Source organism: Anoplopoma fimbria, chromosome 10 (assembly GCF_027596085.1).
Source record: "Anoplopoma fimbria isolate UVic2021 breed Golden Eagle Sablefish chromosome 10, Afim_UVic_2022, whole genome shotgun sequence".
Lineage (NCBI taxonomy): Eukaryota > Metazoa > Chordata > Actinopteri > Perciformes > Anoplopomatidae > Anoplopoma > Anoplopoma fimbria.
This window is the reverse complement of record NC_072458.1, coordinates 23,156,680-23,182,488: the sequence shown is the minus strand read 5'-3', so window position 1 is coordinate 23,182,488 and position 25,809 is coordinate 23,156,680. Positions and strand designations below refer to the sequence as shown.

The window sequence follows — 25,809 nt, the reverse complement described above, 5'->3', positions numbered from 1 at the left end:
TGGAAAAAGATGGTGAAATACTTACGCAGCTGTTCACTGGATATTGGTTTAAGAAGGGTCCAAAATCTGAGCTGATTAAAACATTTAAAGCTACAAAAAAGCAAAAGTTTCATCAGCAAATTGGTTTCAATAGGTTAAATGCATGTCATAATAACAACCACAAGGTATGTGATTGTATATTCAGGAACAAAGTCATTTCTGTGTTGCAAATCAAATTAGAAATATTAAAAATATTATAGATGCTGTCTAATTATTCACACCAGGAAGGCAGAGATTCTGACCGGACTTTTTTTCCACGACAAAAACTATAAAAATACAAAAACAATCCACCTTAATATGGCAACAACACATCTGTTTCTTCCCTGGACAAGAATGTTGAGTCCTTTTGGTGATTTTTTGGATCAAAAAGCCAAGTTTATATATTCTCGTTATCTAAACCAGCAGCTCCGGAGCTTTTTCCTCTCTCATGTTTGTGAAAACACTTAAATATTCTAAATATTACAAACAGACTCGGGTCACAGACTGAAGCTGAATATCCACAAGGAGTCTTTGTATATACTTTATTTTTCCAGCATTCATAACATAATGTAATTAGTTTATTACATAATAAAATGTATTAAAAAAACTTGCAGATGAACCAAGAAATTAAAGGAAAGCCAACGAGAAGCAGAAAACAAATCAATACTTTCTTCCATCAAGTAGAATAAAAAACTAGAAATTTGCTAGAATTCTCGCCTCAGCTGGATGAAATCTGTCGTCAACATCCTCAAACACACATCTTGATATTTATGTTCGTGCCTCCTTCAGGAACCCAACAGATCTCTGAGCAGTCAGAGAGGGAGTGTCTCGATAGCGACAGCGTTGGCAACACAAACAGCATCAAATCATCCGTCTCTGGTTCTGTTGGACAAACATTCACTGTTATGTAGCAACAAGGTCTGTTCAAGAGGAATCACATCACTCAGGTGGCAGATTAACAACTTTAACAGAGTTTTTGATTAACAAGACGAGTGTTGGAGGAAGTATTCAGATGACTATGAAAATGTTTCTGCAGAAAAAGCATGTTAGTATGATCAGTAAAATGTACTTTCAAAGTATTCTCATCATCATATATTTGATCATTAGATTATTTTTACTCGTGCATTAATGTAAAATCAGGTAGCTCTGTTTGCTCTGTTTGCTCTGTTAGCACTGTTAGCTGAGAGCCACCGGCTCACCAGTTGCCATGTTGAGAGCCGTTGACAGGCAATCAAAATGCTCCAATCTCCCAAAATAGCACCTTTAAGCGGAGCACTTGACTACTTAGTTTAATAATGTCTATAGTAGAGGGCTTAGGGTTGCCTTTGACAACCATTTTGAGAAATTGGCGACCAAGTGTTGGCGTTTGGTTTCCACGTTTTAACACACAAAAAATAGGAACAGCGAACAGAAAAACGTGCGCCCCAAAATACATAAAGTAAATATTTGTTTGCATTCGTGATATTTCAATATTGCTGTGACAGTCAGAGTCAGAACCAGACAATGCTGCATGTGTGTTGGTGCGTTTTAGAAACAATGGTGAAGCATTTAAGATGTTTGACTGTGGAGGGAAAAGTTTCAACTTACCCGTTAACATCTAAAACAATTTGCAAACCGATTCAACTGACAAAAAACTGGAACAAACAACAAAAACAGAAGTCTTGGGAAGAAAAGTATCGGACGGAAAATTAAACTGCAAAACAAAAATAAACACGACATGTAAACACGTCACATGCTCATTATTAAGCTGATGAATAACTGCAAAGTCTCTTAATTACTTTAAACATGAGGTGACTAAAAATGAAAAACATATTTTCAGTTTGGACAATTTAAAAGTTGATGCCTTGTTGCCTTGCAACCACTTTTAAAAAGCAAGTGTTGAGCCCTGATTGACCGTTAGTTCTTCTTCAGCTCCATAAAGCCGTAAACCTCGGCTTCACTTGCTCATCAGTCCTCAAACATGTGCGATCAATCAGCAGCAGAGGTATTAAAAAATGTGGAAAATTACTAATTGCGTTGGTATTTGTGAGAGTTGTGTAGAGAGAGAGAGAGAGAGAGAGAGAGAGAGAGAGAGAGAGCTGCCGAACAAAGAAAACACTCTACTTCACTTTCTAAATCAGTCGAAATTGAACCGTCACTGAGATGAAACCAACTCACTGCTTTAGATTACATCACATATACACACACACACACACACACACACACACACACACACACACACACACACACACACACACACACACACACACACACACACACACACACACACACACACTGCACATGTTCTGGCTTCCTCTCCAACACACATAGTTACATCCATCACCTCGACAAAACAAGAGCAGAGATCTCCTCCGCGGTGACGTCGTGGAGGGATTAAACCTCAGAAACTGGCTTCACCAAGAATTATCCAGAGCCGCCAGCGTGATGGACCGATTGATGCCTGCAAGAGGGAATAAGACAGGAAGTGAAGAGGGAGAGCAAGAGGACTTATGAATATTATTATTTTGTTAGAAACCCAGAGAGAGGGGAGAAAATGATCCAGAATGGAGTTCATGAGAAACAGAGAGAAGGGATCAGAGAGGCAAATGAACCAGACAAAGAAAAGTAAAAACATTCAAACATGAATCAGCTCTTATTGCTGTCTGATTAAATGTAAGGTTGCAGCCAGCAGCTTGTTAGCTCAGCTTAGGGAATTCAAGGATAATTTATTGTCATTATGCAACACAGTTATGAACAAAAATAATTCAGTTGTAGCAGATAATATGGCCGACATCTTTACATTAAAAATTCAACATGAGGAAATCATGTTCCTTCATCTTTGACTGTGTGAGCACCAAGCATCATTCTGTAAACACAGAGTCCACATGAGTCCTGCTCTCTGTCCTGCTGTTGGCACAAAGATATCAAAATGTTCACTTGTATTCATATGAAACACAAGATAATAGTCGAGCACATAAACCTCTAGCTCTTTCCCCCTTCTGCCAGTCTTTATGCTAAGCTAAGCTAATGGCTGCTGACTCTGGCTTCATATTTACCATACAGGCTTGAGAGTAATAGTTTTTTTGTTTTGTATTTCACGATCTTCTCCTAAACCTAACTAAGTAGTTTCCTGTGAAACAGCGTTGCTTTTTTTAAAGACTGTATGCGTGTAACTGTGATGGGAATCTTAGAGCTAGTTCCCTCGAAACAGAAGAAGTTTCGGCAGACCCAGATGTCTTCAGCAGTAACATTTATTGTTTCTTGATGGAGGAGAACAGGGAAACACCACGTGTGAATCACAGCGTACTGCTACCCCAACTCTGGAGATGGTGTCCTTGAGCACAGTATTTAACCTTCCCCAGACCAGCTGAGTTCCGCTATATCCAAATAGGGTTAGTTCTACATCAGCCTGGCATGTGTGAGGATTCTATTGGATATAAGATCTAAACAAGGAAATACATCTACCGTTGTTGTGCTAGCAACAACATAGCCTCTCTACAGTCTCTCTTATCCAGCGTCTCCAACCAGACGCCAGACTGTGAGTCTAAACCGAATGCACAAGGTTTCTAGCTGACCTTGGCCTACCAGCTGCCATAGCCAGCTCGGCCTTATCAGGCTCATAGAGTGAGACAGGCTAAGAGAGACAGACAGTTGACCTGACCTACAGACAGTTGCCTTTAACCTACATGAGGGAGGTTTAACATACAATAAGGAAAATTCCTTCACAGTTACTAGCCCAAATTGACAAGTGCTGATGGACTTTAGTAGGAAAACGCACAAAAAATCAGTAGTAACTTTTTGTAAGCCATTATATGAACCGCTGTGTGAGGACACGCTGCAGACAGTAAAGGTTGTTTAAGGTGATGCTCTGCAGTTTTAGTGTTCAGTCTGCAGACTCCATCGTCATGTTTTAAAGCTCCTTGAGGAGAAGTTTATCCTCCACATGGATCATCTGAGGACTTTGACCCCCTGAGCAGCTCTGACTGCTGGGACATCCAGGACTCTGAGAGAGAAAACATCCTGGTCGTTTTGGTGCCGAGCCACGTCTGTCTACATCTGCTTACATACCAACAGTTGTATGAGGAGACGTTGTGCTCCGTGACGTGCTACTAATCGAGTTAAAAAAATAATAATGAAAATGTTCTGGGTCTACCTGAGGGATTGCCTCTCATTTGGATGTGCCCAGAAAAACCTCCACAGTTAATGATGTTTGTGACTTGTTTTCCGTACTTCAATTATTTAGTTTACTAATTTTACTGCAGCCATTTTACAATCATAACGACGACTAAAATGAAACGCTCAAAGCCTAAAATAATTTATCATGACACACAGAGATTTTAAAATATCTTGCTATTTATACGCTTTGACATATATCAGGTTTATCATTCATAGCCTGCTTAATAGAATGTTTTATTACTGAAAACATGGCAAACATCTGTCTGTTGACAGTATTTTCTGATTTATGGAGTGACACAACGATATATTCTCTCTGTAAAAACCTTTGGCTCTAATATGTCAACAAGATGATTCAGGAATTTCAAACCTGGCTTTTTCTCTGTTCTAAAAATATACGAAAACTTAATTTCAGAAAACTTGTAATGCAAAAAAGTAATTTGCCTTAATTTAAGTAATCAATTGGGGAAGTTTCATTGTGATATTTATGACTTATATTCACCTTGTCTCCGTCGTTAAAGCATCTAATGATTCATAAAATAATAAAAAATTCTCCAAAAAGGATGGAATAGAAGGAAATAGAACAAATGGAAGATAACAGATGAAGCTCAGAATGAAAACAGAGATGAAGTCAGTAAAAGAGATGAACGCTGGGAGCTGGAGAGAAAAAGATGCAGATGTGGGATGCTTGTTGCTACAGAAACGCCCAAACACTGTAAAAAACATGGCGACTGCCAGATGGATGAAGTCACCGCCGGCCCACAGCTGTGACACAGATAGAGAGAGAGGGAGAGAGAGGGGGAGAAAGAGAGGGAGGGAGAGATGTTTACCGGACCAACAGATAAACAACAACAACGACAGCTGACCTGAGATCAGGTCGTCAACAGACGGAGGAAGGACATTTGTCTCTGAGGAGCAAACGAACATCTGGCTGAGAGGAAATAATGTTGAAGTGGTTTGATGAACCGCGATTACATCCCATAAATATTATTAAGTGTTTCCATATGACTCTTTAAATAGAGCTCCACGTTTCCTTTTTCACTTTGTCAGTATTTAAAGGGCGGCAGGTAATTATTATTTTATGGTTTATAGTTTATGATGTAAATATTGAGAGATTTATCAATCAAACTTTCCCTGGGTCTTAAAACCCCCAAAATATTCAGTGTATAATCTTATGAAACAGAAACATTTGAGCAGCTACAACCAGAAAATATTAGGCTTACGATTATTCAATTATATATTTTTTGTGTCAAATTAATAATTTTTCACGTATACTAAACTGATTAAACTCTTAATTTTACCACTAAATATTATTTATCATTATTATTATTATTATTATTATTATTTTTATTATTTTTTATTATTATTATCATTATTATTAGTAGTATTTTTTATTATTTATACTGTTATTATTATTATTTTAAATATTTTTCTTACCTGTATATGCAGTTTAGATTCAAATTTGTGATTTTTATCTATTTATACCAATGAATTGAAAAAACACATTCCATGTTTCTATTTCATGATTCATTAATAGTTCAAACATCAAACTACAACGGTTAAATCTTTCTTCTTTTTTATAAATATATTAAATGAAGAAAAGTCACAGTCGGAATACTTTAACTACATTTTACAGATTAAACAGTTGTCAGTAATGAGCTGGAATGAATCTGCACTTTTGTTTTTTAATGGACATTTGGATTTTAAAGAGTCTAAGATGACCAGAGGCTCAGAGGCAGGAAGCGGAGACTTTATGTCGGCAGGAAACGATGAATCAACCCTCCGTGTTGCCCAGCAACCCTTATGTGATTGGTTTTATGAATTAAAGGCACTTAATTTAGACATAAAGTGCAGATTTATTTTGGAGTCTGTGAATCATCTGAGCAGAACTCCTCAAACAGGAAATCTTTTATTGTGTGGGCTTCCCAGATTGTGCTTCATCTCAAGATCAGAGTTATTTATCTATTATTTTATTTTATACTTTTGCTGGACTGGACTGAACTTTTGTGCAGATGTTCATGGTCCCAGTGGTGATCCCCCATTAGCATAGCGATATTAGAATTTTTTCTTTTCAGTCGTGAACGGCCCATGGCGACGCCACAGAACCTCCACTTGTTTTAAATCATTGTGAATTCATTGGAGTCTGTTTTAATGAGGTCACCCTCTTTTATAGAGGCTGTGAAAGCGACCTCTGAGGCTCCGTTGCCAGGCATCCACCATGGCAACCAGCTGTGGTCTATTTACTTTAGTGTCCATTCATGAGAAACGTCAGCCCAGTGCTCCCAGTTGAGTTACTGGTGAGTAAGCGTTTATTTCATGGGAAGTTCCAACAATAAACTACATTTACTGAACACAGAGTGAAGACAGAGTCTGTAATGACACGACAATAAACAATCAAAAAAAATGAATTATTTATGGTTCTGAATATTTTTCTAATCAGACTAAAGGAAATTCTGTAGAAAAAAAAGGCCTGATTTCAAATAATGATAATAAAAATAATAATTCACTTTATTTACAAAGCACTTTTCTTTAGGATACAAATTGCTTAATGGGAAAAACAGCAGTTTAAAAACAAAAAATGACAATTAATTAATAATAAACTTTATTTATATAGCACTTAACTTTAGGTTACAAAGTAATTTACACAAAAAAACAACAACTAATAAACAAATACAACGATAATAATAATAAACTTTAATTATGCAGCATTTTTCTTCAGGTTACAAAGTGCTTAACAGGATTATTAAATTTATTTATTAAATTATCGTTTTGTTATTAAACAAAACGATAATTAAATAATACTTTAATAATAACTAAACAGCACTTTTCATAAAGTTATAAAGTAGTTTACGGAAAAAATGCAGTTAAAAACCAAAAACAACAACAATAAAATAAAAAATAAAAAGCAAACAACAGCGAGGAACTCTTTGACGTTTAAAAAACAAAACTCTTAGCCGATTCATTTCTTGCATTGAGTTAGATGTTCAGATTGACACCATTCTCACTTATATGAAGCTACATCCAGCAGCTAGTTAGCTAAGCTTAGCATAAAGACTGGAAACAGGGGGAAACAGCTAGCCTAGCCCTGTAAACAGATAACAAAAGCCCACCTGCCAACACTTCTAAAGCTCAACAAATAAAGCATTTTATTTTGGTTGTGTAATCTGTAAAATAAACAGTGGAAGAATGTTAAATTGACATAAAAAGTCTTCACTTTGATGAAATAGTTTGAAGTCTGTCACTATTGGCTATTTTTTTTTTTTTACTTAACTTTTGTTTTAAGTACCATTTTCATTATCTGCTTATTAGAATTTAATTTAATTATTTACAAAAGAGAATCTGTAACAAAAAATCCAAACTAATACATTTTTTTTTTAAAAAGCAACACAAATAATCTTATAATTTAATTAAAAAAGAATCCACTTATAAGATGTTTTTCAAATAATTTAAAAACAAGTTTTGGGTAAAATTCAAATATGAAAAGCACTTGTTTTTACTGCTTGAGTGCTCCTTTTCACATTTCTCTTCACTTTGTAGGCTCCTGATGTTATCTGACTGCAGTAACCACTAAATATCAACATTGAATCACAAACAATAAGACTTTCTAATGCATTTAACTCCCCCCTCAGGATTGTTTCTGTTCTGCTTCAGTACGTTTAGAATCTGGAAACTGCAGAAAGTAAAAACAAAACACACACACACACACACACACACACACACACACACACACACACACACACACACACACACACACACACACACACACACACACACACACACACACACACACACACACACACACACACACACACACACACACACACACACACACACACACACACACACACAATGCCCCACAGACAGCACAGAGTTTCCACAGTTTTTAATTATAATTACTGAGGATGTGTTCGATCCAGCAGTCAAGAGTTAATAATCAGCCGTCGGTGAGGAAACGGAGGAAACTCTCCCTCTGCTGGTCCGTCACTGATCAACACTTTAATAACTCAGATTAAACATTTAAACTGGAACATTTCCTAAAGGATCGGATATGACACAGTGTTCAAAATGCACTTATTCTATTAGATATCCTCTCTGTGACTCCTATGTGAGGTCCATATATTCAAATATAAATGATTGTATTACTGTTTCTACAGTAAATTCACAAATTTTATTGATGTTGATAACTTGATGGTTGACTTGCGAGCAGATGCTGTTTGGGGGAAAAGATTAGACAATATGGATAAAAGCGTCTGCTAAATGACTGTAATGTAATGTAACAATACTGCTCTGTATGTTTAGATAAATAAATAAAAGAAATACAATCAAAGAGGTATTAAACAAAAGCTTTTGTATTCAAAGTTGACAGTTTAAAACATAAGAAAAGAAACATAGAATAAGTCTTGAAACCAGGATGAAGTTTATTTGTCATTAAAATTTAATTATTTATGTATTGTGTCCTTCACACTTCTCAGTTTTCATGTTTTTGTATTTTATTTATTTGGGTTATTGTTATTTAGGAACTTTTTTTTTAACTTATGTTTTGTTTCTGTTGGCTTCTAATGTTTATTGTTTAATATGTGGAGAAATTTCACTTATTTTCTGATCATAAAAAGAATATTTGGCTTTTTTTGCCTTTTCTTGTGCTATTTTTTACAAATGGAATTAATAAAATAAGAATAAATATTCCGATGTTATTGCATCTCACTAAGCTGCAGTGCACCTACACATCTCAGCCTACTTCAAAAAGTGAATAATGCCTATTTTTTGACTTACATTTCTCTTATTTGTTTTGTGTATGTGTCTGGTCCAAACAGAAGGAGAGTGACCAGCAGATAAGCGTGACGGTGGAGGGCAGCCTGACCACCTTCACCCAGACGGGCCTGGCAGCCGGTCAGGATTACACCGTCAGCGTCACCGGAGAGGTCGACGGCAGGAAGGGAGCCGAGAGCTCCGCAGAATTCATCACCCGTGAGCCGTCCATTTTTATTTCTCCTTCCTATGAATAAAAAAGACAACAGCAAGCAGAAGATAATTGATTTTTAACACCAGGGTAAAAAACTGTTTATGACCCAATCAGCAAGTTTTAAAGTGGTTTTACACTCATTATCTTATGGTCAGTCAGAGTCTTTAATGTATTGTTTTTATCTTAAAATGTCACTTTATCTGCTGGTGTACAGCAACAATGTAAGTTTCACTGCTGCAGCATTAAAGTAGTGTTTCAAGGCTTGTCATTTGGCGGCCATTTTGCAAATGATGGGCGTAATCTCCCCATTAGAGTCTGAGAAACTAGTCAGACTGCTATATTAGAAGCTATTAAAATAGGTGTTCAAACAATCAAAAAGTGGGCTGATAAGTCTTTAAAGATCCCCAAAAAGAATCCAAACAAAGAGATACAACAACTGGATCCACAATGTTGAAGGAAAGACCACCAGCAAGCCAATTGCCAACTTGGTTTATCCAACGTAAATGTCAAATAGTAACATCTCTGTGGTCTTTCTTTCAACAACTTTGATGTATTCTTTAATCCAGTTGCTGTATTTCTTTGTTTAAATTATTTTGTTACGGATAATCTGCCCACGTTTTAATTGTTTGGACATTTAGTAGGGGTACACAAGTCGCAAGTAGAGTCAGAGTTGTCATACGGCTATAGAACTATGGTTAAGCGGTCCAAACATTGGAGTTTTGAAAGGTTAGTGTTCAAAAAATAAAAACGTGGTCTGTAAACATCCCTAATATGGTGAAGTCAGATGACAATGGCTGCTTTGTGAATGCCCTAAAAAGCTGTTTCAGACTTTCCTACAATTTACATTTATTCCAAATGAAGGATATTGATAAGCAGTACAAGATATATGCTACAAACTTCGTACAATAATATTGGTATCAATATCTTCATTGTGAAAAGCCACATTCATGAAATATGGCAGATGCTGAAATCACAAATATATTGCAGTTGACAGTAATGCTCACAAATGTATAAAAGCACAGTTTCTAGTAAGATAAGAGACTTTCTGACCAGCATATTGGCCGATGAGAATGGCTCAAAATGCCTAAACTGGCAGAGAAGGTTTAAACATTTCCATCTTGCTGCCGTTTCCTATGAAAGATGTAATCTGTGCGGCTGTGAACAGGAAGTTTGGGAGGTTTGAAGGAGTTAAGAGGAGGTGCTGAGCCAAGTCTGCAGAGCAAATTTAATTGACAATTAAATTTATCTCCATTCCACTATGGAGTCAATCCCACAGCTAAATGTTGGCAGAATAGATGCCGTAAAAACAGTAAAGTATCTCTTTGACCTTCTTCGTCTTCATCTTCAGTCATCTCCGGTCCCACCGACCTCCGAGTCGTCAAGACGACCTCCACGTCCGCGGTGGTCCAATGGGAGCAGTCGCAGGGCGAAATCGACAGGTACCGTTTGACGGTCACGCCCAACGACGGAGCGGGGAGGAGTCAGGAGATGACCGTCCCGGCTGGACAAGACTCCGCCCACATTCGGCAGCTGGAGGCGGGGCGTTTGTACGACGTCATACTGGTGGCAGAGAAGGAAACGAGTCGGAGCAGACCAGCAACCAATCAGGTTACACCAGGTGAGTAGGAACGGCGTTTATCTGAACCATTGACGTCAATGGATGATCATATGTTTGCTTCGTTTTCGACTTCAACACTGATTTAGGAAAACTCCTCTTTTGGATGGTTGTTTTGGGAAAAACAACTAGTCCTTGAAAACTTCTACTCACTTGAGCATCAAGTGTGGATTAATCCGCCGCTGAAAATAGTCCCCAACAAATTCACTATTTCCTTTTGTTTGTTTCATAAAATACTACAGTGACCAGCTGTTTAGGAGCACCGAGCTGAGAGCAACAGACTGGAAGTCAGAAAGTATTGAGAGAAAGTCTAACACATTGTTGGTTTTGGTCTTTTTAACATGTTTTCCATAAAATATAGAATGACAGCAGACTCCTTTAAGTGTTAAGCTTTGTGCATGTTATTTGGAGATTGAAAAAAGTCTCCAAAACAAGCAACATTCATGGATATTGCACATAATCAATGTGAGCAACTCAAATGTTTTTTGCTCCAGATTGTATTCAGGTGAGAATACACTTAGTTCAGCTGAGGGAAAATTTGTTTTCCAGACACCCCATTATTCAACAGAACACATCATTTAAAACACATTACTCTGCAGAGAAACGTCATAGAAAAAGTTAACGAAGCAGGTGGAGCCTCAACCTCCCAGGAGAAAAAAGAATGATAGTATTGCTTTAACCTTCTGAACCCCGTGTTTTTTCTCTCTGTAGGCTTAATTTTCACTGCAATGTTTAGGTCCTGTACCTCTATGGAAACAGCACAATCATGGCTAGAAGTAGAGAAAACTCAAAAAAAAATGTACAGCTTCTGGCTGTGATAAACGGTGTTTTGCCAGTTGTTTAAGGAAAACATGCTTTTTCATCCCACCAGCAGGTTTTGTTGTTCAGACTGCTCTGTTTCACCATGGTGAATCCCTCTGCCAAGACATTAATCATATTTCAATTTTCTTCTTGCAGGTTTTACATGGATCCCACCGCCCTGAGTTGTTTGTTTTCTCTTGCTTAACAACTGACAAACTACTGTGAATCAGGTTTCCTGAAAAGTATCATAATGAATATTAAAACTGCTTTTCTTCCTTTATTAGATGTGAGATGTCTTCTGGAATATAAACAGCAGTAGCATATGATAACCTTAACATTGAATCCAAATGCTCACTCCTTTCACATCTTTAGGGAAGAAGTTACCAAGTGTTACCATGGCAGCTTTGACACTAGCACCTGGACAAGACACCTCGGCTGAGGTGCACGTCTTTGACCAACCTGGGAAGAGGGAGGATGGGAGCAAGGGTGTAGAAGTCAGAGATATAGATGGCCGTAACAAAGACTCCACAACCTCTGTGATTGCAAGAACTAAACCTCTGGTCAGCAAAAAGATGGGAATAAATGGCACGGAAAGGTTTACGTTGTACAGGAAGAAAAATGTCTCAGGCCCTTTCCGTTCAAACACAACCAGAGTTGTGTCTGGACGGAGACAGTTTGGCCCAGGTCTTTTGAAAAAGCCAACAGTGGGGCAAAAGCAGAAGGCACCAATAGTACCCAAAAAACCTAAACCAGCTGTCCCCACTATCAGAAAAAGGACAATAGCTTTGTCATTGAGAGACCCGGGTGTAGAAGCTTCAAGCACAGAGAGGGGGGTTGACAAGAATCCAGCTGTAACCTCTGGGACCGATTCAGAGACAAACAGCCAAAGTAGCTCAGAGGAACCAACCGTTGCTCTCGGCTCCAAAGAGCAACCAGATGTCAGCAATGCGGGCCAGGGAAAGGACACTGCTCCAGTGTCTTCAGAGCCAACTGGGACTGTTCAGGGCCAAGAGAAGAAATGTTTGAACAAAGTAAAAGTGACACACATTAGATTACCCCATCGGGGCAAAGGCAGTGGGTGTAGAGGAGATGGAACAGTGGTGGAAGGAAAGACAGCGGGTTCAGATCAAGGTTCCTCTGAAACAGATTCCTTGGAACCCTCTTCTGCGGAGAAAGACCTCGACTATTCACCGGATCTTTTACATAAACTCCTGACGGACACTTTTGACAGTTTGAATATCACAACTTTCTCTGTTCACCTGTCCAAACCATCAGATATCTCTGGTAATGCAGAAACTGCGAGGAAGCAGATTTTAAAGGGAATGAGGCCGTTGTTGCCGTCCTCGTCGTGGTCATCGTCCTCGTTAACCTCACATTCATCATCATCAGAACCCTCATCGCCCTCTTTATCATCGCCTTCACTTGCTCCATCTTCATCAACAGCTGCTCCTTCATCAACAGCTGCTCCGTCACCAACGCATTCATCGTCGCATTCTTCAGGTGAACCATCATCATCGCTGCCATCATCCCCATCCTCTTTAGCATCGCGTTCACTTGCTCCATCTTCATCAACAGCGGTGCCATCATCATCTCTACCATCATTATCATCATCATCCCTTTCCAGCTCAGATAAATCAGGTTCAGTTGGAAGCAATGAACCAGATGTTGATAACCTCAAAAGTGCGATTGACGTTACCTCACCTGAAGACAGAAAACTACCACCCTCAGGACCTCTTTTCCAACGCACACCTACAAAAAATGGATACATACGTCGCCTGCGCCCAAACTTTGGATTGCTTCAGAACAAAACCCGTCTAAATCTGAGAGTTCCTCACCCTTCGACTCTTCGTTTGAACCCCGTCCCTAGAAGAGAGACAGAGACCAGGCATTCATCCACGGGTGAATTATCATCTTCACCATCTTCATCTGCCTCAGAGGAATCTTCAGTTGAAGTAAATGCACTAGTGAAGGATACAAGTGGAGATGAAGATGGGGCGACTTCACCTGCATCCTCTGGAGTTGAACAAAACCATAATAAGATGCCAACAGAAAGAGGACGAATCCCAGTTCGGCGTCTTCCTCCAAAGGGGGGATATCTGCTGCGTCGTCCAAATTTTGGACCTCTTCAGAACCGGACTCGTCCAAATTTGAGGCTGCTTCCTCCACCCTCACGACCTTTAAATCCTGCATCAGATGCAAGGAGAGACCAGGTATCTTCCACTGATTTGCCAGCCACTTCTCCTTCTCCTGTTTCCAAAGAATCCTATCCAGCTGAAGGTACAGGACCAATAGTAGCCGAGAATGTGGACAGAGTTGGGACAAGCATGTCCACTGAGTTCAATCAGACCCTCAGAGGAAGTGGAGTGCCTTCCTCTCAACGCCCAACCACCAAAGTTGGTTTCTTCCGTCGGCCGCAACTTTATGGTGGACGATTCCAAAACAAAACCCGTACAAACCTGAGACCACCTCAAAATCCACATAAAGGGCCCATGAGGAAGCTTTTCCCACACAAAAACCTTAATGGAGACACTAGTGTTGGAGGTCAAATTATGCATTTAGAAAAGGATAGTACCCCTGAAATCCCAGATAATCAATCAGGCGGGCCGGATGCCGCCATGCCTACCCAAGGAGTCCACATTAGACAATCAGGAGAACTAGATACTGCAGAGGTCATTCCAAATTCCCAAATGGACTTGCATGATGCAACCGTCAGACCACAGATTAACAAATTAGAAGGGTGGGACGATGCTCCGATCCAAACTGCTAAATCTGGAGAAGAAGCAACAAGCACCCCAGCTTCAAACTCTGACTCTGACACCAATAAAGAGAGAGTAAAAGCTGGCAAAAACGCTGGAGCTACAAGTCGAGGTGGACCAACTATCAAACAAACCTCCTCAAATTCAAAACATGGAGCTCCGAGTACAGACAGACTTCCAAGGCCCCAACCACCAACAAGGGGTAAAACCGCACAGCATCAGTCCCAGATAAGACACTACAACAGTGGGAGCAAACGGAGAGAGGAAACAAAAACAAATAACACCGCAAAAAGTTTGTTTGACAGTAAACCTGAGCAGACAAAGCGTGTTGATTCCAAACTTCAGACGGGATCAGACAGACCTTCTTCCGGAGTCAAAAGGGAACCTCTGGACCATGTGGGAGTGACAAACCGGACCTCAGATGGATTTACGCTCATCTGGGACTCACCGGAAGAAAAGTACAAAAACTTTGTGGTGACAAGCAGAGAAGTTGGGAAAGATGACTCTGAGAAAGAGGGTGGCAATGAGGAGGAAGCGAAGCATCATCCAGCCAAAGAAACAGAATCAGAAGATGGACGCAATGAAGATGTAAATAGAGTTCCTGAAAGTGTCTCCACACAAGATTCGAGAAGTGACAAAACCTTCAAAAAAGTTGTTCCCGGTTCAGCTCGCTCTTTCCAGTTTGAGAATCTTCCTCCTCAGACCGAGTACAGCGTGACCTTGCTTGGGAAGGGAACCGGCCTTCTGTCCAGACTGCACAAGCTTGTCATCAGTACAGGTACAAGCCATTGTGACAGCAGAACATTTGCTGCACAATGCTACAACATTACCGTCAATGTTGTGGAGACAGAAAACTCTTTTCACCTTGCACCATCACCTTCAAATGAAAAAAACGTTCACGCACACATCTTATATCTTTACATGTCTTGTGCTGATTTAAACAAAATATTTGTTAACTAATTGTCACTGTTGTCGGGTATGATTGTAAATGTTTGCTCACCCACTAAATGCTTCCTCCATGTTCATTGCAAGAGCTTAAGTGCTGTGGTGCTCTTGAAAACTGTAAGCTCACGATTTACAGTTTTACCCCATGTATTTCTGACCTAACCTTTTTTGTTTGTTTTCAGTGGATCTTGATGTTCAAATTGTCAATCAAGTGATTGTGTTTTGTGTTCATGTTGTGTTTGTGCACTCATTCGCCAGCTTTTCATGAATATTCATGAATAAGCAGTCATACATTATAACAATCGACACGCTCTCAACCATAAACACACACTCTGTTATTTGATGTCAACCCTCAGATGTAAATTGACAGTTTGGCATGTTCGTTAGCTAGCTGAGTTGTGCTCTAGCTAGCTTGTTGTGGCTTGTAGTTGCAGGTTATTATTAGTATCATATGTTTTTAGCATGTTGGTTAACTTTGTTAGCTTGCAAACAGTTGGTTCAGTTTAGCTCACCTGGAGATAAATCTTTGATTGCTTCTGAGTTCTATACTTAATGTATATTTAGTCGTATTTACTGATTCAAGAAAAATGAAGCCTCCAGTTAGTTTGCATCAAAATATTGAGCAGATTTTATGCAGCAATTTACAAATTTTACGTCACCAGAAACAAAACCAAGAAACTTTATCACATTTTACTTTATGCATAAACTTCCCCAAAACCTAAAACCCCAAACTATACTCTGTGGTGGAATGTAACAAAATACATTTACTCAAGTGCTGTACTTAAGTACACATTTACAATACTATTACTTAACTTTAGTTTTTTTTTCTGTGCCACTTTTTGCTTTAACTCCACCATTTTTCAAAAATACTTTTTACTTTACAGCAAATGTTTACCAGCTTTAGTTACTTTACAAATTATGATTTATTCGTACAAAACGTATGAAGAACTTATATTTAATGTTACTATTATTTCTATGTAGATTTAACAACTGAACAGTGTATTTAAGTAAAGTTGAAACAACTAGTGAGTGGGTTGACAACTATTTTGATAATCGTTTAACAAATTTTTAATGCAGAAACATTTCAGGGTTCCAGAAGATTTGAATTATTTAATTTATCTAAATGTTTCTGATGATACTTGCATACTTTTCCTGAAGTAACATCGCAGGATTTAACTTTTAATGATATAAGTACTTTTAAGAGTAAAGTATTAATGTAAGTTACATTTAAGGATGTAAACATTTCCTCCACTACATACTATACTTATTGATAAAAAAAACAACCAACAGCCATATTGATAAATGACCTCCAGGGCTGCAGTATAGCAGTAAACTGAGAACTATATCCAGTTTGTCTTTAGTGAGACAACATTTTTTAACTGAGTTGACATCATATGAGAGTTCACCAGTAACAACATAACAACACAATTCATTCACTGCTGCTCTGGTTTTCTCTCATTCAGGGTAAGCTAACAGCCATCTTCACTGACACCCCTTCACCTCTCACCCCAACCAGGGTAAGACCACGGCTGGTCTCTGTTCGTTTGGTCTGTCTTCACCTCTCACATCCACGTTCTAACAAATACTTCACCCTCAAAGGGACCTTTTCTATATACATAGTTAATCATGTTACCTTAAAGTCTTTAAGAAAACTGCTTTTCTCTCATGCCTCCACAGGGAACAGAGATTTAAAAAAACTGGGAACATTCTTGATGAATTGACCTACGTTGCCATGGAGCCCACACTGTCACTAAAAAAACTACAATTATTTAAAAAGCAAAAAAGGTATTTGAGAGAGAAGCAGACAGGAGGTTCTACGATATGTATTTGATGGATTTATCCAGGATGTCCAACTGATTCAGCAGTGAAAACAGTTTAAAAAGGTAAAGATGAGGTGAAATATTTATTTAATCCCATAAGTGTACAAGAAAAGTACAAAGAAATAAAAGCACATACAAAAACTAAATGTGGATATTTTATAATTTAACAGATCTTGGTTTTGAATCTGATTTTATCGCCAAGAAGAAGTCTTGTTCTTCTTTTTAGTAATACAAATGTAAATGATGCACAATATATTAAGATATTTAATGTATTTCAGGACGCATGCAAAACTGTGATACCCAGCTCTTCTTAGAGTCGTGTCTTATTTTCTGACTGTGTTGAATTAATATCTTTATGTGTTTGTTTTCATTTAACTTCTCTTCCTTTGTGTTGTTTGACCTTCACTCCTGTCACGCTTTTATTTTCAGGTTTTGAGCGACCAGCTAACTATTAAATGTCACCGTTCTTTCCTTCGCTGCTGTGCAGGATCATATCATCATATGCTTTTATCTGTTGTATTACTATGTGTCTGTATATGATTTGTATACTGTATATATGTTTGCACTGTACATATATACACACTCAGACTCACCGGAGCACTAATAGCAAACGTGTGGATGAATAAAATAATAATGAACACACTGTTTTCACTCTTTTAGTGGCCACCTTTGTCGTCTTTTCATTAAACCTTCTTCATTACTTCTCTTTATTTCATCTGATGTTTCCTTATCATCATTAGTTCTTCTTCATATTTCCAGCTTTACTTCTTCTCCCTTTCCCATGCTTTCATCCACCTCTCTCATGGTGTTCTTCGTACCGTTCAGGCCCGGAGCCTCCGACCGACATCGTCTTCAGCGAGCTGACGGAAAACTCTCTGACGGTGTCGTGGACCAAACCAAAGACTCCCGTCAGCGGTTTCAAGGTCACCTACACCCAGAGAGAGGAGGGTGAGAACTGACACACATGTTTTATTTCATTTATTTAATAATAATAGAAAACAATTGTCTGCTATTTTTGGGTTCAGGACACCTCTGAGTTTATTAAAGCTTTTAAATATCAAAGAGTCAAAGATGTAGAAAATGTTCAAATCATAAATAATCCATTATATGTATTACAGTACAGAGTTATTATTTTGTGATGCTAAATTTTGAATTTGGATAAAAAAAACTCCAGCTTTGAATTTACAGAAGTGTCATTCTCTCAGTTAAACTTTCATTTATATCAGATCAATAATTTAAGTTGGTAAACTTTATATTTCTGAAGCAGGACCTTCAGTATTTGGATCAGGAAGGAAAATAACATTGTTTTTCATGCACGGGTCAATTTAAACACTTTGAGCTATTTAGCTGCCATAACGTCTTCCTTCAGACTAGTGGAAAAAAAACGTCCAAAACACATTTCATTTGTATATTTTACTACTTTGTCTATTTTCGTCACCTAAATTCATCGAATTTTACCGTTAGACAATGCTGCATTTGCATATTTAAACATGAAAGTTCTTTAAACTTTAACGACTCAATGCTTCATTCACTCTCTCGTCATAGCGTAGGAAAGCACACTGCAATCATTAGATGAGTGACAACTTTGTTCGGTTCATTTCCTGTAACCAGTGTAGCATTAAGCGTGGTGGAATTAACAAGCTAGCTAGCAAACTAGCGGACAGCTGGCCAGTTAGCTAGCCTGTTAATTCCACCATGCTTTTATGCTACACTGGTTACAGGAAATGAGTCGAATGGCGGGCTGGTGACCAGTGGTAGCGCTGGGTAGCGGCCCCTCCGGCTCACTCCTCGCCGCTCTGGATAAATTATCACCGAAAACAGATCAAAGTCCGTTGTGCTCCTATTCTATTTGCGTGATCCTTATCGCTCCTCCTCGCTCCTCAAGATGCATTTTAAGGGAATTGTGAGGTCCTTCTAGAGGCTGTGCAGAGATTGTATTCTGGGTCACAAGCCGGAGGATCAAGGAGGGAGGAGACAAGGAAGTATAACATCCAGAAATGATAAGAGCCAAGGTCCAAGTACAGTCACCAAGTTCTGGTCCTTATTAGTAAATGCATCATTAACTTTTGATCTCCTCTGTGTCTGCAGGGGAGCCGGTGTCGGTGTCCGTGGACTCGGAGGACTCCACCCTCAGCCTCTCAAAGCTCTCGCCTGGTTCTTCTTACGAGGTCAGCGTCATCTCCGTCCTCGGACTGGACGAGAGCGACCCAATGAAAGACTTTGTGATGACACGTAAGTCCTGCAGGTTTCCAGGTGTTTATTGTGTCTTAGGATTTCGTTTATCATGTTTCTGTCTCTCTCAGTCCCTGACCCGCCTACAGACCTCCGGGTCCTGAACGTCACAGACACCAAGGCCTTGTTGTTGTGGCGTCCAGCGTTGGCCGCCGTTGATAAATACTCCATCGTTTACGGCGCCGGGACGGGTGAGTGATGACCTCCGCTCATCAAACACAGGAGAACCTAAGCTTTATGTTTCTGTACGAAATGAAACATTTGGTATAAAAACATCAGAATAGCTTCATTACACAATAATGTCTCTTTTATTATGTTGATGCATTAATGTGTTCATCACTTTAATGTTGCAGCTCATTATTGTGGAGCTAATGTTTTTTATTTAAATCACCTTTTTGGGTTAAAAACAGAGTTATTGATTTATTTTTCCTGATTATGTTTCTAATTATTAATCTGAAGCTGGAGAAAGTTATCAAATAATTGTGGGTTTAAAATGATATTCACCTTTATTAAAATGGCAGATTTATCTTGCTTTAAAAATAGTTGGAAACATTTCAGATTATGTAAATACACAACCAATTATATAATAGTTGTTTTTAGACATTTTGATGTGTAAAAGTTACATATTGTACCTTTAATTAAAGCAGAGCACCATAATAAAATAATAATAATAATAAAATATTAATAATAAAAACAACAATGATACTAATTAAAACAACAGCCAAAATAATAAAATAATAATATAATAGTTATGTCAGTAATAATAATATAAATAAAAATATATACTTACACTGAAATTAGAGCATAAAGAATTAAATTAAATTAGATTAAGTTATAATAATAAAATATTAATAATAAAAACAACAATGATACTAATTAACAATAATAATATAATAGTTATGTCAGTAATAATAATCTAAATATATAATAACACTGAAATCAGAGCATAAAAAAAAAAAAAAAAAAATACAGATACAAATACAAATAAAAATAATAATAATTAAACATCTACTGAGTCCATTGATTGTTTGATTGTTTAATTGTATTCAGACTCAGAGTTGAGGGTCAGCGTGTCTGGAAATGCAGCAGAGCAGCAGCTGAGCGGTCTGGAAGCGACCACCACCTACACCGTCACCATCACCAGCCAGCTGGGCAACAGGGAGAGCTCAGTGGCCTCCACCAGCTTCACCACCACCGGAGGTCACACACACACACACACACACACACACACACACACACACACACACACACACACACACACACACACACACACACACACACACACACACACACACACACACACACACTCCTTGAATCTGTAGAAATAACTGGAACGCCTCCACCCTTCCTCTCCAGGCTCAGGGAGCGGAGACGGTCCCCAAGACCTCCAGGCCAACGACGTGACCCCTCGCACCGCCCTGTTGTCATGGAAACCACCCTCAAATCCCGCCAGCAGCTACAGACTGACCTATCAGAGCGAAGGTCAGGAGATGAAGGTGAGAAGAGGGTTTGATTCATTTGTCCAAAAACCTTCATTATTATTATACTCTGTCCTCATTATTACTCAAGTACTAAAAGCACCAATACATGAATGTAAAAATACTCCATTACAACTTGAAACTAGAGATTGAGACTATAAACTCTGGTAGAGAGACCTGTCAATCAGTGTGTAGCCCCGCCCTAAAGCATCCCCTGCTTTATGGTCTGTTTGACTCTAAATGGAGCATCATTTACTAAATGAACATCATGCTGTATTGAAGAAGACTTGAAACTAGAGATTGAGACCATACAAAAAAAATGTAAACTGCCACAAACAACAGTTCACAGATACTTAATAACAAGTGTAACCAAAAAATATTTCTAGATTAAATTAACCAGTAATTTCAGTTTTTTACTTTATAAAATGACTTTGATGGCTGATGACTTCCTGTTGATCAACTGATTAATGGACTGCATGTTCCATCTTTACGTTTGCTAAATATATATATATTTAAAACTGTGAACTTACTTTGTAAACAACCATTGCCCGTCTGTTTTTCTTTCTACTTTTATTTTTATTTTTAAACAACAAAACAGAAAATATAGTCAAATTATAAACACTTTTCTTGTACATTTGTCCCGGCATGAACACATACATCCTTAACAAAGACAAACAAAACAAAAGGACAAGAAAAGTCTCTTGTCTCTGTGCAGGAGGTGATGGTGGACGGCTCGGTGACGGAGTTCAACCTCACCAGACTTCACCCCGGGTCAAAGTACTTGGTGCAGCTCCAGGCCGAGGGTGGAGGCCGATACTCTGCTGCCATCTCCACCGACTTCACCACCGGTAACCGCCTCAAACGCTCTACGCTGTCTTCATGGTGATTGAACTGACAGGAACCTAACATCCCACCCCTTCCTTCCTCCCTCCCTCCTCTCCTTCAGGCATCCTGAGGTTCCCCTTCCCCACCGACTGCTCTCAGGAGCTGCTGAACGGCATCAGGACGTCCGGTGAGGCGGAGATCTTCCCTCAGGGGAAACTCGGGACGCCGATGATGGTTTCCTGTGACATGGAGACGGACGGCGGCGGCTGGACGGTACGGTGACTCCACTGACAACAAGTAGTAACTAAGTACATTCAGTACTAATGTCACGTGGTTGTACTGTCTTCAATTTTCATACTACTTAATACTTCTAATCCACAACAATTCACAGCTTATGCTACTTTACAAATCAAGGTTTATTGCATTAAAAAAAAATATAAAGCTTATAAAATATAATTTAACTACCCAACAGTTTATGCTTTTGATCATAACTGTCATGCTTTTAATTAAATGTATTAACTTTTTTCATTGTTGTTGTTATGATTTATAAAAACATGTATTATTTACCAAGGTTAAAAAATTGATGATGATTAATTTGCAACTATTTTAATAACTAAAGTTATTTTTTAATGTAAAAACATTTAATGGTACAAGAAATTGTTTATAATTGTAATATATTAGTAATATTGTTGATAATGTAAATGTATTAGTAATAATAATTACGATGTTAATGTAATATTAATAATGTTAATAATGTTAATGTTTAATCTTGAGGTTTGAACTAAACAAACATACATTATGAAGGTGTCACTTTGATCAATCAATTAAAGGAAAAAATAATCTGCAGATTAATCCATCAATCATTAGTTAATTGTTGACTCCAACAGTAAAATCCTTCTTTTACAATAATGCATGAGTTATAATAATCTTATGATAGAATATATGATAGTAAAAGAGTCACAGTTGGAAAAATTAAAGTACATTTTACTGATTATACTGACTGTTGCTGAATGCACGACTTGGACTGCAACGGTGTGGTAGTCTAACTTTTAATGATGTAAAAGAAGTAAAGGAGGTTTTTCTGTGTGTCTCCTGTCTGCAGGTCTTCCAGAGGAGGAAGGACGGCTCGGTGGATTTCTTCAGAGGCTGGAAGAATTACGTTCAAGGATTCGGGAGTCTGAGTGGAGAGTTTTGGCTCGGTGAGAAAAACAACATTAAACCAGAAGTAAAAATCCAAACAGGAAGCCATGTTTATCTAAACTGAACTGTTTTTATCTTTGCTTCTTTAGGCCTTGAGAGCCTCTACAACCTGACGTCGATGACCAGGATGACTCTACGCATCGACCTGCGGGACAAAGACGATGCCGTGTTCGCTAAATACTCAACATTTGAGCTGGTGAAGAGGAACTACAAGCTGATCGTGGGCGGATACAGCGGCACTGCAGGTGAGAGGAAACGAGGGGTTAATTAAACCTGCTCAGGTAAAAGAGAGAAGAAGCCCCGCCCCTTTCCACCATGGGACCTTAATTCGGACAAAAATACATACTGAAGTCAATCATTCTTTTTAGATAACGTTACACTCTGTGCATGAACATTGCATAGTTAGCTTGCAAGCTTGCAAATTTCCCCGCTGCGGGACTAATAAAGGATTATCTTATCTTATCTTAGCTAGTCAAGCTAACAGCCATGTTGTTGGCGTACATTGTGAGAAACGAGAGATTAGTTCACTGACCAACTTCATACAAAACTCAATGACCCAAAAAAGAACTGAGACTTACTTGCTAAATTATCTTTTAAATTGACAAACATATAACATATATCATATTTCTTACATTGTTTCCCGACCTTATTTCAGGAAAAATATGTACAGTACTCAACGCATGGATGGAAAAAAAAAGTTTTTATCCTGTTTGATTTGTGTCGTGAATTTTACACGTATGATGTTTGTTAATTTAAAAGATTATTTTGCACGTCAAGAAAGTTTCAGTTTGTTTTAAAACGTCTTAAGTATAGACTGTGAAAATACATTTGTGCATGAAACATAGCCGAGCTCACGTCTCCTGAAGGAAACCAGGGACTTTTTGTTTCATTGTTAATCTCCTTTATTCCGGGTGTTTTTCTCTCCCCTTCGTGGTCTCAGGCGACTCTCTCAGCTACCACAGCCAGCGGATCTTCTCCACCAAAGACCGAGACCTGACGACCTTCATCACCCGCTGTGCCATGTCGTACCGAGGAGGCTGGTGGTACAAGAACTGCCACGAGGCCAACCTCAACGGCGTCTACGGCACCTCCGTCAATCACCAGGTGACCTCATCACTTAGACTCTGACGTCTTTTGGTCCAAGTGAAGAGATGCGAGCTTTTACAGTGTATTTCTGTTAGTGTGGAGGTGGTAAATTGTAAAATTGGACTTCTTTCTCGTAAAGCACTTTTCTTCCGACCACTCAAATAGCTTTTACACGAAATAACATCCATTCACACTCATTCATTCAGCTAAACTCCAAAAGAAATCCATCCGCCCATCGTTAACTATCTCCCAGTCTGTGTGAGTGAAGTTGAACTCAAATGTTCTTACAAAACAATTTAATAACCATGGTGTCTCACAAGAAAAACAAGTAAAATAAATCAAATTTATTGCATTTATGTCCATTTATATCCATAATAATACAAAATAAAAAAAGGAATTGCTGCATTATAACCCACTTACCCAATAATTACCAATAATCCCTTTGGTAGAGACCTTATGCCTTTTGATAAATGTTTTTACATATTTTGTAATATGATATGCGTGCCCTTTTTAACCCAAACCAAGTTATTTTCCTAAACCCAACTGGGTAGTTTTGTGGCTTAAATCTAACTAAGTGGTTTCCTGTGAAGACAAAAGTTTATTTTTGTCATGTAACAAGCATAAATTGACAAGTGTTGGTGGACTTTCGTAGGGAAACACATGAAAATTAGGAGTTACTTTGTCGTAAGATATCACATAAACCGTGCGAGAGGATACGTTGTCTGTTACTGATTGATCACCACTTCCAGCTTCTTCTTAAGGAGAATTATTTGTAAATAAAAGCAGCTAAATTATGTTTTGAAGGAGAAGAGGAGGTTTCTGCAGGTCTTCCTCACATGAGCTGCTCACAGCCACGACAACCTTCACGTGTTTAATAATGTTTATTATCAGTTGTTTGTTTGTGGCGACACACTGTCCAATCAATGAGCTACCTGACATCAAGGTGTGTGTGTGTGTGTGTGTGTGTGTGTGTGTGTGTGTGTGTGTGTGTGTGTGTGTGTGTGTGTGTGTGTGTGTGTGTGTGTGTGTGTGTGTGTGTGTGTGTGTGTCAGGGTGTGATCTGGACGGCCTGGAAGGGAAAAGAGTTTTCCATCCCGTTCACTGAGATGAAGATGAGACCAGCAGCCTTCAGTCCTCCAACCAGAGGATGAGGAGGAAGAGGAAGAGGAAGAGGACAATAAACTGAACTAAACACACGATGCATGATGGACAGCAGTGTGTTCATACAAGCAAAACACACACACACACACACACACACACACACACACACACACACACACACACACACACACACACAAAGGAGACACAAAGGAGATGAAGACGTGTTTTTTTCATTTGTATAGAGTTCAGTTATCTGTATGTTATTGTACAGTTTCTATCTTTCTTTTTAAAGCCGGGCTGCTCTACTTTCTCTATATTTAAAGGGTCAGTTCACCCAAATTACAATAAAACGTTCAAAAGTTGCCACCTTGGTGCTTTTATTTTGAAGAAAACCCTCTTAAGTAATAGATAATATTTTGTTTTGTACATGCAGAATGGAATAAGTATAAGAAAGTGGAAGCTTAGCATTAAAATGTGTGCAGATTTAAACAGCTTCCTGTTTCTGTGTCAAGAGTTTCACAATAAAAGCAGCCTAGAACAAGCTAGAATTAACGTGTTTCTTTAGCTCTTCACAATAAAATCAGAAGGTTAGTCAGGACAAATATCAGCTTGATAAAACACAGTTTAAATAGAGACTAACTCAATATTTACATTGACTAAATATTTGAATCACTTCTTCTTTTGGGGCCAAAACTATTTCAAATGTACATAATATGTTAAGTGTCTGAATCATTCTGTTTTTATCTGTTAGAATAGTTATTATTGTAGAAAAGACATCAATATAACGGCTGATTCCACACTGTTGAATGGTTTTGTA

General features: G+C 38.4%; 1 protein-coding gene across 1 annotated transcript in view; it reads left to right on the top strand.

The window, feature by feature from the left end:
• LOC129097727 (tenascin-like) overlaps positions 1-25,080 on the top strand; it is a 35,112-nt gene extending 10,032 nt beyond the window's left edge. Inside the window, exons 7-22 of the mRNA XM_054606631.1 lie at positions 8,985-9,138; positions 10,482-10,751; positions 11,922-12,144; positions 12,843-13,049; positions 13,174-15,083; positions 17,896-18,018; positions 19,159-19,302; positions 19,374-19,493; positions 20,353-20,502; positions 20,659-20,798; positions 21,496-21,628; positions 21,727-21,878; positions 22,708-22,804; positions 22,895-23,050; positions 23,746-23,909; positions 24,944-25,080. Coding sequence (XP_054462606.1) covers positions 8,985-9,138; positions 10,482-10,751; positions 11,922-12,144; positions 12,843-13,049; positions 13,174-15,083; positions 17,896-18,018; positions 19,159-19,302; positions 19,374-19,493; positions 20,353-20,502; positions 20,659-20,798; positions 21,496-21,628; positions 21,727-21,878; positions 22,708-22,804; positions 22,895-23,050; positions 23,746-23,909; positions 24,944-25,042 — 4,242 coding nt within the window. The 3' untranslated portion in view covers positions 25,043-25,080. The remainder of the gene's footprint in view (positions 1-8,984; positions 9,139-10,481; positions 10,752-11,921; positions 12,145-12,842; positions 13,050-13,173; positions 15,084-17,895; positions 18,019-19,158; positions 19,303-19,373; positions 19,494-20,352; positions 20,503-20,658; positions 20,799-21,495; positions 21,629-21,726; positions 21,879-22,707; positions 22,805-22,894; positions 23,051-23,745; positions 23,910-24,943) is intronic.
• The last annotated feature ends 729 nt before the right edge of the window (positions 25,081-25,809 follow it).